Below are 15,238 nucleotides of genomic sequence, written 5' to 3'. Positions count from 1 at the left end.
ACTTCAGTTAGAACTGACAAGTTCTTCGCAAAAAGTGGAGAAGGGAACCATCGGGAGCTTGACCCATTCTGTACTAGGAACTTGTAGCTTGAGCACAGCGTGGTGGTTGGGAGGGAGTTGCTGAGATTCAACTGACACATGAGAAACAGAGAAAGAAATGGAGAGGTAAGGGCCCAGTGCTGCTGAGTGTAGCCTGCCAACCGTCACAGGGCTAAGTGATCCTGAAACTCAAGTGAGCCCAGGAGCTGGGGGAGTGTCTGCGTCCAACCAGTTCTCTTCAGCTCAAGCGTGACATAAAGTAGGATTCACAACAGGTTCTGGGACACGTAAAGGACTGTTCTGCCATAAGCAATTCCAAAAACTGCGTTGTTGAGCATGGCTACAAGTGTGCCAAGCCAAAAGTATATTTGCTAATGTTAGAAAGAATGTCATAAATAGGAGCAACTAAGCCAAAGGGGAATCTCCTTGCTAATAAGATGTTCCTGGGGGCACTCACCATTGCCTAGTTCCCAAGAAATGTTATAATTCTTGGAAGAGCAATAGTCCAGGAGCAACTGAGCGTTAGAACTGTTCCACTGCAAATCCGCTGTTCGTAGTAAAGCGTTTAGCCCAAAGATCAAGTTCAGTCCTGAGCAGTTTGCAAAAGAATACAGCATATCCACGGAACTTTCTAGAAGAAAAATATTGCAATTTAATGGCTGGGTCAGCACTACAATATTGAAGGCCTCTAGGTTTGTTCTCCAGCGAATTACTATTTTGGTTGTTAAACTGAAGGAATTACAGTCCTAATGAGTGATGACTATAATTATAAATATGAGGCAAATTTGGACAGGCAAATTAAATAGTTAAAAATCAATAGGACTTCATTTACTTCAGCTGTTGATTCAACTTTCCATGCTGAACCACGTAAAGTATCAGAAACTTCGGTCTGGCCCTCAGGTTTTGTTCAAATGACCTCAGGGGAACTCAAGCCCAGGCCAGACAGTCAGTCATTAGTCAACGTAAGCCACACTGTTCATAACTGAAACATCTCTGCTCACAAACTCAGTCACAAAATATTTTGGTAAGTTTAACCGTATTTAAAACATTTTTTTGGAAAATTCAGGTATTAGGTTTATTAATCTTAAATAAGTAAAGTTTGACATTAAAAAATTGGCCTAGGGCAACAGATCTGTGGATTCTAAACAACGTGCCAAGACATCCTGGCAAGCCTCATGAAATTTCGCACACAGCTGTCAGATTTAGCAAGTGAAAATACAGACAACAGTTAAGTTTGGGCTTCAGATAAACGAGGAATAATTTTTACTCTATGTCTTTGCAATATTTGAGAAATACTTACAGTAAAAAAATTAGTTTTTCTCAAATTCAAACTCAACCAAGCAGCTTATTCACACAGGCACCACTGGATCCTTTAGATGCGCAAGGGAAACATCGGCTTTGTTGGACACAAGAACTATTACTAGTAGGTTCTTGGACCTGACAACTTAATAACAGAAACTCTTAGGTATTTACATGGGGCTAGGTAAGATAAATTTAAAATTTAAAAAATTTTAAAAAACTGGAGTCACTTAAGTGCCATAAAGGTTTGGGAACTTTTGAGCTCAGCTTTTCTAACCACTGGCTACTCTGAAGTCACTTCTTGAGAGTGGCAGCGATGTCCGTTTGAATATCATCTTCAGGTTGGGTATCATACGCACAATAAGCCTGTAATTTTCACGTATATTTGGAGTTATTTGTTGACTGGAGATCCACTCTTGAGCTCTCCTCGTTTAAAACAATCTAAGTGAGTTACTGGGCAAGCGCCGTAGAGCGACCCTCGGTGTAATATTGCCAGTGGAGGCTGGCGGGCAGGAACATCCCTCGCGAGGCGTTTGAGGTGTGTTAGGTGTGTGCTCTGTCACCCACATCCGCAGAGCCTGTCTGTGATCACGCAGTTACGGACGGCAGGGTGGAAAAGCTCTCCAGTCCTGTGGCCCAGCCTTCTACTGGATCCTGAGCCGTGGCTGGGAAGGCACAGAGCCTTGGGACTGCTGAGCTCTCCCCAAACTGCCACCCTCATTTTCCCTCGAGGAAACTGACCCCCCAAGGAAAGGAGGTGCTTTGCCCGAGGCCACCGAGATATTTGGTGGGAGTGTCGTCACTAGAGCCTGCTGTAAAGGGTGACTCGACTGTCCTGTCACAGCTCCAGGTTGGACATCCATCCTGCAAAACCGTGCTGCGGACCAGGAATCCCAAGGCCTGAGCTCCAGGACACACTCCCCACTTACAGACACAGTGACAGTGTCACTGTGTGACGGTGTCACTCTGTGACTGTGTCACTGTGTGACGGTGGCTGTCTGCTCCACCTCAACCGCGGGTCCACGATCCTGGAACTAGCACCGGGAGGTGTCTACTCACAAAACCAAGGTTGAAATGACATGGATCAAAACTCACTGTGAACCATAAAAACCTTCACAGATATTAGGGATTATCACTACCTAGTCCCTCTGTGGCATTTTCAAAAAACCTAGAATGCTTGCATTTCAGAGTATTTATTCAACTCATACTTGACTCTGTCTATTTCATTTTTCCGAACACACTTGGAATGTATATGGCTAAAAAAACTATTATATTCTTCCTACAGCAGAATAGTAACATCTAGAATAAGGGCTAAATATTACTGAGTTGGAATCTACTCTTTAAAAAAAAACAAACAAAAACCCAGTCAGCCTACTCTGTCCTCAAAATAAGAACAATATGAAAACTCACAGCTAAGGGGCGCCTGGGTGGCTCAGTCCGTTAAGCATCTGCCTTTGGTTCAGGTCATGATCTCAGGGTTCTGGGATCGAGTCCCGCACTGGGCTCCCTGCTCGGTGGGGAGCCTGCTTCTCCCTCTCCCTCTGCCTGCCACTCCCCCGCTTGTTTCTCTCTCTCCTTCTCTCTGACAAATAAAAAATAAAATTAAAAAGAAAAGAAAACTCACCGCTGATTTTCCAATTCCCAATCATTACCCTTATTGTACAAGAGGGTGGAAAGATCCTGGGACAAGGATAATCTAAAGGACAAACTAAAACTGGCACCGATTCTGTCCTTGGGGTTATGCCATGTCTGTTTACTTAAACGTGTCCACTTTCAGTGGGGAGTGGGTGATGGAGGCGGAGGAGTCGGGTCATGTGGAAGAGAGGTGGGGAAGAAGGAGAGCAAAGAATTAGCTCATTAAGTATTTGAATAAGGAAGTTTCTTCTTGCAGTCACACCCAGAATTACATCTGTAACACTGCTTCCTTTTCCTACCTAAACAGGCTTACACAGGTTAGTCTCATGACAAATGTTTTTGTCATCTTCTACTTAAGAGAAACCCATCATCCAATGGGTCATATAATTAGAAAATTTACCTATATCTTCTAGGACACCTGATTTAAGGGTGTGGGCCACTGACTAAGTAAGCAATTAGTCAGTGCCGTGATAGACACATTTGAGGACAGTGACTGTCCTTGCCACCACAGACCTCTGCAATCTCCTCCATTGGACAATGCCAGCTCACGCTCCTCAGGCGCTACCAACCTCCGCCGTCAGGGCAGAACAATGTGTGGGAACACCTACGGGCTTCTGAGATACTTCTCCCTATAATGAGTTGGTGTCTACAATAAACAAAGGACATTCCTATCTATGTTTCTAAGACGTGTGTTTTTAGATGAAGAACTTCAAACCAGGAGTCAAACGTTTCCAAATATAAATAAACTATCCATATTTGTTAAGTATTTTAGTCATAATGATGTACTGTATGGTGACTAACATAAAATAATTAAAAAAAAAATAAATACATACTTTAGCCAACAGGATGGCTGCAGTTATAATGACCTACTTACATAGTTAGTGAAGGAATTTTCTTCTGGTGTAGGAACTATGAAGGTCCTAGTCCCAGCGGCAGGGTAAGATGTGGAAACCTACCATCTTGATTCCAGAAAGACTGTGTAAGGTAGGAAACTGATAAACTGGTATAACATTTAACATGATGCAAAATAAAGTAGAAATCAATAGATGACCTAACACCAGGCAGTCCTCTCTTAGCAGACCTGTATTGTAATGATTTATTATAGGTGACGGCCTACTGCTATGGGCCTCTTGTATTCCTGTCATTCCCTTCATGGGATGGAGACAGCCCTGCATTCTGCAAACTTCCATTCAATCATAGATCATGTGATTAAAGTGTCAGAGTGGTTCACCTTTCCCCCTTTAAAATACAATAAATCATTTAGAGGACTGCATTATCTATTAACATGTAAACCATTTTCTGATTTCTTAGGTGTCACATCTTTTCTGTACTTTATAAATAAAAAATATTTTTAAAAACCCACTGGAGGGCGCCTGGGTGGCTCAGTGGGTTAAGCCACTGCCTTCGGCTCAGGTCATGATCTCAGGATCCTGGGATCGAGTCCCGCATCGGGATCTCTGCTCAGCAGGGAGCCTGCTTCCCTCTCTCTCTCTCTGCCTGCCTATCTGTCTACTGTGAACTCTCTCTGTCAAATAAATAAATAAAATCTTTAAAAAAAAACAACCCACTGGATATGCTGAAATCCAGATAGTATACAGTAAAACCTTACAAAGACAAATAATCTACTTCCAACAATGTGCTCTTAGAGATGCCGTGACTCAAATTAGCTACAAGGTCATTTATTTTTCAAAAATTAAAAGACAGTTGTAGGGTATCTGAGCAGGTTATTCCCTTAACTGAGATCTGGAGAACATTATCCCTTAGTTGGGTTTAAAACAGCAACTTGCAGATAGAAATATTTTTCATAGGTAAATAAGGATCGCTTGTTTCAGTTGTTTTAAAGCCCTACATGACAACATTATCCCATTCTGAAGCCTCGATAACTGTTTCAGTGAATGGAAATAAATTCGTGGGTCATCAAGCTAGGTCTATGTCTGCAAAGCACAATGGAAAGAAAAAGAGAGAGATGCTTGAGGGCCAGCACTGTCTGCTTTGACTCGGGCTTCCACTGCCTAATGGTACAGCAACTCGGAACAGGGGTTGCTTTGGGAGAAGACATGGAATGGATGACGATGTGTGAATGGTTTTCACAACTTGCTCTTTTTTCCCCTCAAGATTTATTTTTACTTTTAAGTAATCTGTACACTCAGCATGGGGCTCGAACCCCCAACCCGGAAGATCAAAAGTCACAGGCTCTACTGACTGAAGTAGTCAAGCACCCCATTATTCGCTCTTCATACTTTTGTATTTTATTCTCACACGTGGAATGTATCCGTGTCTTCCCCTGGCTTCCTAGTTGCTCAGAGCAGTAAAGGTCATTATCAGCTCGTGAATGTATGATTTCTAGATTTTACTTCATGGCTAATAGGCAAAGTCAGGGGAAGAAACAAAAAAATCAGAAGTTTTGGGTTCAAGATTTCCCATTAACTCTTGACACAACTGCTACAGGGCTTACGTGGTTCAAGCCCAAGTTCAAGCTACCCATGTATTTTGGGGGCGGGGACGTCATCTCTTACTTGAGTAAGTGCTGTTCTTGAACTTTTCCTGAAACTGTTCTCTGAGCAGCAATCGTTCCTGGAGGGGCCACTCCATCTGCAGCCTCGCCTCTACATCAGATGGGATGGATCCAGACTCGCAAGGATCTACAAGTGGGAGAAACAGTGTAGAGAATCTCTTTTCACAGGGGTAAGGCTGCAATCCCATACATTTATTTTATTACCTATTTATGTGACCAAAGCAGGATAATTACGTTTCTGGTTTTTAGGTATGAGGTCAGAGAAAGATATACTCTGTTACACACGTCAAATTTGCTGGCTAATCGATCACCACATGCACGCACGCACGTGCGCGCACACACCCCCCCAAAGGGCAGTTTTCATAAGAAACATTAGACATATCCTGGACACAGATACACTGGACATAACTTCAAATTATTTAACAATTCAGAAAGCTCCTCAGAAACTTAAAATTTCTAGACAACCCCACAAAAGAAAACATAGTTTAATTCTCTTAAGATTCACTTTCAAAATACACAGAAATTTGTTTTGCTGGACTCTATCTGCTTCATGATGATTTCCTCTTGCCATAATGGTGGGACAGGAAATACTGATTTTTTTTCCCCTTCAAATATGGTATCCTCAACGCTTCTGAGACCACAACATGGACAACTGGACAAGTCAACCACTATGCTGTCAGGCAGATCGTGCTTCTTTATCACAAGGCAGCAGAGCTGCTGGGCGCTGGCCGCCAGGGCAGGCTGACCCGCCAACAACTTCCTTTCTGGAAAGCTGCACTTTCTGGCCTCTGGCAGCCTGTGCCTCGTCCATCCTTGTGCTCAAAAAGATGTTTCAGAAGCACTTGACATCCCCTACCACCCACCACATATACACACAGGATGAGGAAAATGTCTGAACTGAAGAGACCCTACAAACACACATGACCGATGGGAATGGTCCAGTCTAACGTAAATTTTTCCAATATGTCGTTTTAAGAGATTTCTCCCATTTTTTTTCACTTTTTCTAATTACTCTTCTATCAAGTTTAGCCCAATTACCGATTAACTGTTCTGGACACTTCCTAACTGAGGAGAATTATGTAATATATGAAATATTGAAATATTATCCACTAATATATGTGTATACATCATTATAATTCAACTATATATACAGCATACTTTTCATAATTGCTACAATAATGATTGAACTTCCACTTGATGTCTGCATGGCACTTGATGTCTGCATGGCACTTATGAAAGATGTAGGGCAAATCCTCGTTGCTCCCTAAAGCAGGTTCTCAGGGGGAGCCAACAGGCTTCCAAATATCAGAATCACCCGAGGAGCTTGCTAAACTCATAACCTAAGGCTGGAACACAGAACCCAAATACTTGAACACACCCCAAGGGACTATGATAGTCCACAAAGTTTGACAATCACTGCCCGACAAATCAAATCGTAAAATTCGTTCTAAGAAGCAGAGCGTATCTCCACACCCTCTTCTTGTACCTTCCATTCACATTCTATTTTTGGAATAAATGGGTTTCAATCCATTGCTCGTGTCTTCAGCTGAAAATACTCTTTTCAGTGTGACACATTTCTGTCCCCACACTCCCACCAAGCAGCTGTGTCCTTCAGCTACAATCATTGTTCTATTTACAGCACGATTAACTCTCAGGTACGCCCAGCACAATTTTTTGTGTGAGTCTCATGTTCCTGAAAACACTGGGAGGAGGAAACCTTCCCCATTATCCCCCCTTTTGTGAGAGTGCCTCCTTGGGCAGTCCTGGATTTTTACTAATTGTTAGATGTCAGCCAGAACACTGCTCTGAGAACGCTCAAGACTGACTCAAGTGAATTAGAACATATTGTGAATCTTTAAAAGCTCACCGTGGTTGACTTGAGACTGCCAGTAACTCCTCTCTTCAAAGGTTGGTTCTTTTTGGGGATCAAAAATGAGAAAGTCCGTTTTGGTGCCGCCAAATCGCAGGTACGCCGGAGACAGACCTCTTGCCAAAGTGCGAAGCTTCGGAGCACTGTTAGGAGACAAGCAAGAAACTAAAGGCATGTTTCCCAGGACAATCCAGTCAAACATGTTCACTCTTGAGGTGGATCTATCTCTTAACATGTAGCTGTATGGGGCCTGGAGGGAGAAGTCCTAACGCTATACCAGGGAAGTCTTCTCAGTCTGAATCTTTCTCAGTGCAAGGTTACACGTCTAGGTGCCTGCGGGCGACTTGGAGCTCTGACTCTGGCAAGAACTTATACTTTAGTTTGACAAGTAGGACAATGTTCAGAACTTTCAAAACACTCATAACCCTTTTATGATTGATGGAGGGAAAGAGGTTGAAAGAATGGGCACTGTAGGAAAGAGAACTCTGTGTTTATTTTATTTGTTTAACTTAATTTTATTTTTCTAGTGTTCCAAGATCCAATAGTACATTAAGAAGATTATCCACCATGACCAGGTGGGATTCATCCCTGGGATGCAAGGCTGGTTCAGCATTCACAAATCAATCAATGTGACAGAACAGATCAGTAAGAGAAGAGAGAAGAACCACATGGTCCTCTCAATTGATGCAGAAAAAGCATTTGAAAAATCCAGCATCCGTTCCTGATTAAAATGCTTCAAAGTATAGGGATAGAGGGAACATTCCCGAACTTCATCAAATCTATCTATGAAAGACCCACAGCAAATATCATCCTCAATGGGAAAAAGCTTGCGTCCTTCCCGTTGAGATCAGGAACACGACAAGGATGCCCACTCTCACCACTCTTGTTCAACATAGTATTAGAAGTCCTAGCAACAGCAATCAGACAACAAAGAGAAATAAAAGGTATCCAAATTGGCAATGAAGAAGTCAAACTCTCTCTCTTCGCAGATGACATGATTCTTTATATGGAAAACCCAAAAGACGCCACCCCCAAACTACTAGAACTCATACAGCAATTCAGCAACGTGGCAGGATACAAAGTCAATATACAGAAATCAGTGGCTTTCTTATACACCAACAATGAAAATACAGAAAGGGAAATTAGAGAATCGATTCCATTTACTATAGCACCAAGAACCATAAGATACCTGGGAATAAACCTACCAAAGAGGTAAAGGATCTGTACTCGAGGAACTACAGAACACTCATGAAAGAAACTGAAGAAGACTCTGTGTTTCCTGAAAAATAGATTGTCTTCAAAAATGTTATGTTCCCAGGGCCCCTGTGAGGCACAGTAGGTTAAGCATCAGACTTTTGATTTTGACTTGGGTCATGATCTCGGCGTCTTGGGCTGGAGCCACGTCAGGCTCCATGCTCAGCGGGAAGGGAAGCATTTGTGAATGCTCTCCCTCTTCACCCCCCAACGTGCGCTCATGCTCTCTCTAAAATAAATAGATCTTGGGGCACCTGGGTGGCTCCGTCGGTTAAGTGCCTGCCTTTGGCTCAGGTCACGATCTCAGGCTCCTGGGGTGGAGCCCTGCATGGGGGGGTGTCCTTGCTCAGCGGGGAGCCCACTCCTGCTCAATCTCTCTCTCTCACTCAAGTAAGTAAATAAATAATCTTTTTTAAAAAAAGATTTTATTTACTTATTTGACAGACAGAGATCACAAGTAGGCAAAGAGGCAGGCAGAGAGAGGAAGAAGCAGGCTCCCCGCTGAGCAGAGAGCCTGATGTGGGGCTCAATCCCAGGACCCTGAGATCATGACCTGAGCCGAAGGCAGAGGCTTAACCCACTGAGCCACCCAGGCATCCAGGAAATAAATAATCTTTAAAAATTATGAAATAAAATAAGTCTTTTTAAAATGTAAAAAAAAGTTTATGTTCTCAGATAAATTCATAAATAATTTAAGATGCTTCCTTTTCTCCCTAACTCTGGCTTTCAAGGAAAACCATCCTTCTGAATTTCAGTCAAATGAATGAGAATTAGATAAGATTCTGATTCCTAATTTGACAAGTATTATGTATTTATTTGAGGGAAAGAGAGAAAGAGAACTTGCACAAGTGGGGGAGGGCGAGAGGGAGAGAGAGTCCAAGCAGACTCTCCGCTCAGCACGGAACCCGGTTTGGGAAGGGGGTGGTGTTCCATCCCGTGACCCCGAGATCATGACCTGCACTCGAATCAAGAGCAGGTGCTTAACCGACTGAGCCCCGCAGGCGCCCCCCCGCAAACACACATGTTTACACAGGTGCACAGGCCGTCCCGGAGCAGTGCCAGGAGAGCGCACGAAGGGGCCCTAACCCGAGCTCTGGGCTGGAGGTAGGGGCTGGAGGTAGGGGCTGCTTAGAGGTCTTGGGGGGAAGTAGCTTCACTGTCCGGATAAGGAATAAATCTTATCCTGGTCGAAGCCATCGAGGTGAGACGGAAGGAAGGTTCTAGGTGAGGGAGAGAAGGCGGGGGTGGGGGAGAGCGGCCCTGACGACCAGGAGATGCAGCTGGAGCTGCAGAAGGGCCCGAGCGCGGCCGGAGAGGGCGGACGGCGGAGCCTCCAGGGCCGGCCTCAGGTGAGGGCGACGGGCAGCTCCGGAGGCACTTGGGGCAGTGAAAGGGCCTCGCCAGGCTTCTGTTCTGGAGGAGAGTGTCCGCCTGCCGTGCGGACAAGTGACGGAAGGACCCAGACTGTGGTCGCGTTGACATGCACAGGAGGGGACGGGCTGAGACAGGTGACAGCTGTGGGCAGGAGAGAGGGGGTGCATTCAAGACACCTGCGGAGGCAGGAACCCGGGACTGGGTGTCTAACCGGGGTTACAGAAGAGGCGAGGTTCCCCCCGGAGGCCGGTGACACTCGCTGAGGTGAAGAACAGGTGACGGCCGGGAGACGGGGATGAGGGCCGGGGGAGGGCTCCGTTTTGTCGGACTGGACGTGTTAAAGCAACCCCCAAAACTTACTGCCCTCTGGCCCTGGCGTGCGTACTGCCCGAGCTGAGGGACACGTCAGACACGCAGAGTGAGGAGTCCTCGTCTAAACTGACCGGTAACCCCCGGCCCCTCAGCGGATACGAGGCGCTCCCCCCCGAGTCCCCGCAGGCTGTGACCGCAGCAGCTGGGCCCACTGCCAGTCGCACCACCCCGCTCCGACGTCCCTCCGATCACTCAGCGTTCCCTCAAGTCCGCTCCTTACCACGCTCCGTTCCCTCTGTCCGCCCCCCGCCGCCACCGAAGTGCTCATCCTCCGGCGAGCAGAGTCTCCTCAGCACCTAGGCGAGAGCCGGGCACACAGCCGGTGCTCAGTAAATATGCCTGCAGTGGATGAACAAGCGAGTCCACCCTGACGGAAGGGCAAGGGGGCCCAGACAAAGCTTGTCTGTCTCTGAACACAACCCAAACCCAGTGCTCCGGCTCCTGCCACGTAAGGGAAAGCACGTGTTTCAGAGGTGTCGGTGTTCAAGACCGTTTTGTTTGTCTCCTTTGCAAGGGAGCGTTTTCTTGTTTTGAGAATACAACGGCGATGCCCTCTGACAGAAACCAGAGCTTAGACGGCTGCAAGACGTGTCATAAATAGAGAACTGACCAAAGGTACAGGCTTCGAGCACCTGCGGGCGGCTGGGGAGGTGGGGGGAGGTGGGGGGGAGGTGGGGGGAGGTGCAGGGGGAGGTGCAGGGGGAGGTGGGGGGATCCACGCCACCAGGACCATGTGGAAATACACAAAAAGACCCGCATCCAAGCAGCCGCAGGTACTCTGCTCCCGGAGCAGTTTGTGAGGGGAAAGCAAAGTCTGCGGGTGTCTCAGTGTTACCTTCTGTGTGAAAATAAGCTGCTTCTCCCGGCCCCGAAGCAGGCCGCCTTCTGGCACCGGCTGCTGCGGGCTGACAGCCAGTGGCGAGGCTCTGAGGAGGAGCTGTTAAACTGCGGGCGGTTTGAAAGCACCCAGGGTAGGAGGGTCATACCACAGAAACCAGAAAAATCAGGGAAAAGAAGAAAAGAAAAGAAGAAAAAAATCGAACCCAAACCCGTCTCCCTTCTTGCCCAGAGCCAGCCCCGGAACAGCTCGGAGCGCACAGGGCAGCAACTCACGGCCAGGAAGCGGGAGAAACCCCTCAGGAGATGACGTGACGTGGAGAGAAAGCCCAAGCCAGACGTCTGAGGGACACCAAACATGGAGGACAAGCTAGAGAAAGAGGTGACGAGGTGTGAGAGAGGTGGGGAACCCCCAGAAGCCAAAGTGACCCAGACCCGAAGGGATGAGAAAGTTTCATGGTCAGCCTCGCCAAACGCTTCCGAGACACTCCAGAACCGAATGCCACAGAGTGGCGCCTTCAACGGGGAAACCTACTCTCTCACGGGAGTGGAGGCCGGAAATCTGAGACCGAGTGTGGGCAAGGCCAGGCCACGTCTGCACTTCCCGGGGAAGGACCTGTCCCCGGTTCCTCCCAGCTTCCCGTGGCTCCCTGCAGCCCAGGCACCCACCGCTCGTCTCTACACCCCTTCTCTCTGTGCATAGGCGTCTCCACATGTCCTCTTTTTGTAAGGACGTCAGTCAGAAGGGATGAGGGCCACCTCCATTCCACTACAGCTAAATTTCTTTTCAGTGTCCCAGAATTCATTGTTTCTGCACCACACCCAGTGCTCCATGCCATCCGTGCCCTCTCCAATACCCACCACCTGGTTCCCCCAACCTCCCATCTCCCGCCCCTTCAGAACCCTCAGTTTGTTTCTCTGAGTCCACAGTCTCTCATGGTTTGTCTCCCCCTCCGATTTACCCCAACTCCCTTCTCCTCTCCATCTCCCCACGTCCTCCGTGTTATTCCTTATGCTCCACACATAAGTGAAACCATATGATAATTGACTCTCTCTGCTTGACTGATTTCACTCAGCAGAATCTCTTCCAGTCCCGTCCATGTTGCTACAAAAGTTGGGGATTCGTCCTTTCTGATGGAGGCATCATACTCCATAGTACTTTTTTTTTTTTTTAAAGATTTTATTTATTTAGTTGACAGAGAGAGAGCAAAAGTAGAGGGAGCTACAGGCAGAGGAGCTCAGCAGGGAGCCTGACACAGGACTCCATCCCAGGACCCTGAAATCATGACCTGAGCTGAAGGCAGATGCTTAACCCACTGAGCCACCCAGGCCCCTCACTACAACTAGTTCTTAAGTAATCGTATCTGCAATGGCACTATTTCCAATTAAGCTCACACACTGAGGTAGAGGGGTGAGGACTTCCGTGTGTGAATTGTGGGGGCAGCAGCCAGGAAGGCAACACACGACGGGCACCAGACAGGAAGGTGTTCAATGGATTTTGCAATAAAAGGTCACTGGTGATGCTGGAGAGACGGACTTTATGACGCAACGACAGGAACATGGTGTCGCAGATCGAGGAAGGAGGGGTGGTGAGGAAGGCCGCCAAGGGGAGAGGAGAGGGCAGTTCCTGCACAGGCACAGTGCGGAGACGGGAAGCACTTGAGGGGTTTTCCACATCATGAGGAAGGACTCCGTCCAAACAGAGAGGTTAAAGACGAAGGAGAGAACAAAGTCCTCGGGGAGGCAGGAGAGGACAGAGAGTCGAGACACTGGCCTGAGGACAGAGAAAGGAAGAAAGCTAGACGCGGCCGTGGTATGTGTGCAGGTTTGGTGGAAGAAGAAGAGGAAGTTCTTGTCCACTGACTTCATTGGCTCTGGGAAAGAGAAACGTGGCCGCAGGCTGAGAATGGTGAGGCGGAGGTTCAGTCCGAGCTTGAAGGAAGTGGAGGATGAGAGACGCAAGGAGATGAACATGCCCGCGGTCAGGCATAGGGCATTTTTTTTAAGTATTTTATTTATTTGACAGAGAGTTAGAGAGCACAAGTAAGCAGAGTGTCAGGGAGAGGGGGAGAGAGAGAAGCAGGCTCTCTGCTGAGCAGGGAGCCCCATGTGGGGCTCGATCCCAGGACCCCAGAATCATGACCCAAGCTGAAGGCAGCTGCTTAACCAACTGAGCCACCTGGGCGCCCCAGCACAGGGCATTTTTGATTGGGTCGTTGATTACTTACTTCCGGGAAGAAGGCAGACTGAAAAGATGCTCCTTTCCAATTCTAGAATGTTCTATCACTGGCATTTAAGTTCTGTGCTAATAGCAAATGTGGAAAAGAGAAAAACCACATCTGTTTGCCACCATGGGACACCAGAACCATGCCGTCTGAGGAAATCTGCTCAGGCCTCCGTTGAACACCTCCGAGGTCTGGGCCCTGATTCTCCCACTCTCGAGTGGGGCCCTGCCAAGCCACTTGAAACAACCAAGCCACCCATCTTGGTGGAGATGGGAATCAAGCTGGTGTGGTCTGACCTCCAGCGTCCTCACCACTAGGCTACCTGCTTTTCTTTACAGAATTAATGAGCAAAATTAGCAATGGCCCCTGGCAGGGAGGGCGCAGGCAGGAGAGCACACAGGTGTTTGCCAAAGAGGAGATTCTCGGCTGTTTGGGCTGGTTGAGGTGTGGCCATCTCTGGAGGCTCTCATGACCTAGATGACCTGGGCCCATCCCTGCAGCATCCAGTCCTGGGATCAGCCCGTACTCATGGGGCAACGGCCAGTGAACAAGCACCAGTCTGTCTTTCCTGGGCGAGGAAACAAAACCACAGCTGGTTCTGCAGCCTCATGTTGGAAAAATATCTTTTTATTCAGGCCCAGGAGTTCACTGCAATCGTCTCCTAAGTCTCATTTAATTAATACTTAGATTAAACAAACAAAAAAAAAAGTATAATACTGGGAATCTCTCCTTGAATAGCTTTGCTGCGAACCTAAAACTGCTCTTCAGAAGTTTATTTTAACATATGTAAAATCATAGTTTATACACACACACACACACACACACACACACACACTTATTTCCCTTGAGACCTTTTTCAGCTTTTTTTTTTTTTTTTAAACCTTCCTAACAGTTTGTGAGAGGGAAGCCGGGGCCGCGATCTAACCTGTCCTGCACCTGTCCTAACCGGCCCACAGCCCGTCAGGCGCACTTGCCTGGGTCCGCTCCTCCAGGCGTATTTCTGGGGCAGGTGGAAAGTTTCCTTTCCAAACTGCCCGGAATACCGGGCCCTCGGGCTGGCGCTCCGGCAGCACCTGCTGGGCGAACGCAGGCAGGACAGCCGTTTGGGGGCGGCGGACCGGGGACAGGGAGGGTGGAGGAGGGAGAGAGACGGAGGGAGCCCGAGCTTCGCGGGCGCGGATGTCAGGAAGGCAGGCCAAGGGGCGGGCAGGCCGGCGCTTACCCCAGGAAGGCGAGGAACCGCGGGTCCGTGGCCAGGTTGGCGTCGATGGTGAAGGACAGGAAGGCGGGACTCACCCGCTGCACCGGCCGCTCGGTGGCCAAGTCCAGCTCCACGGCGTCCTCGGCCTGCGCGGGTCCTGCCAGGGCGCCCGGGGAGAAAGGGCCGAGCGGCCCCAGGAGCAGCAGCAGCGGCAGCCCCGGTCTCCAGCGCAGCAGCATCTCGGGCTCACCTGGCCGCACCCCTGCCCCGCAGCCCAGACCGCGCGCGCCTCCCGCCCCGCCGCGGCGCCCTTTTCTCTCGCGCGCCTCACCCCTCCCACTGCGCCCCGCACCCCTCCCACTCCTGCCCTGCACCCCTCCCACTCCTGCCCTGCACCCCTCCCACTGCGCCCTGCACCCCTCCCACTCCTGCCCCGCACCCCTCCCACTGCGCCCCGCACCCCTCCCACTCCTGCCCTGCACCCCTCCCACTCCTGACCCGCACCCCTCCCACTGCGCCCTGCACCCCTCCCACTGCGCCCCGCACCCCTCCCACTCCTGCCCCGCACCCCTCCCACTGAGCCCCGCACCCCTCCCACTCCTGCCCTGCACCCCTCC

The 15,238-nt window shown here is 48.6% G+C and overlaps 1 protein-coding gene and 1 long non-coding RNA gene across 2 annotated transcripts in view; one reads left to right on the top strand and one right to left on the bottom strand.

The window, feature by feature from the left end:
• HPSE (heparanase) overlaps positions 1 to 15,027 on the bottom strand; it is a 30,052-nt gene extending 15,025 nt beyond the window's left edge. Inside the window, exons 1-4 of the mRNA XM_082726499.1 lie at positions 14,643 to 15,027; positions 7,356 to 7,501; positions 5,490 to 5,615; positions 497 to 670 (exon numbers count right to left, since the gene is read on the bottom strand). Coding sequence (XP_082582625.1) covers positions 497 to 670; positions 5,490 to 5,615; positions 7,356 to 7,501; positions 14,643 to 14,860 — 664 coding nt within the window. The 5' untranslated portion in view covers positions 14,861 to 15,027. The remainder of the gene's footprint in view (positions 1 to 496; positions 671 to 5,489; positions 5,616 to 7,355; positions 7,502 to 14,642) is intronic.
• On the top strand, positions 681 to 9,089 carry LOC309862549. The gene is made up of 3 exons (XR_014310575.1): positions 681 to 3,957; positions 5,539 to 5,658; positions 7,886 to 9,089. It is a non-coding gene; the product is annotated as an uncharacterized lncRNA (long non-coding RNA).
• Positions 15,028 to 15,238: the final 211 nt, after the last annotated feature.

The sequence above is a fragment of the Mustela nivalis genome (genome assembly GCF_964662115.1).
Source record: "Mustela nivalis genome assembly, chromosome: 4".
Classification (NCBI taxonomy): Eukaryota; Metazoa; Chordata; class Mammalia; order Carnivora; family Mustelidae; genus Mustela; species Mustela nivalis.
This window is presented reverse-complemented; position numbering and strand designations above follow the sequence as displayed.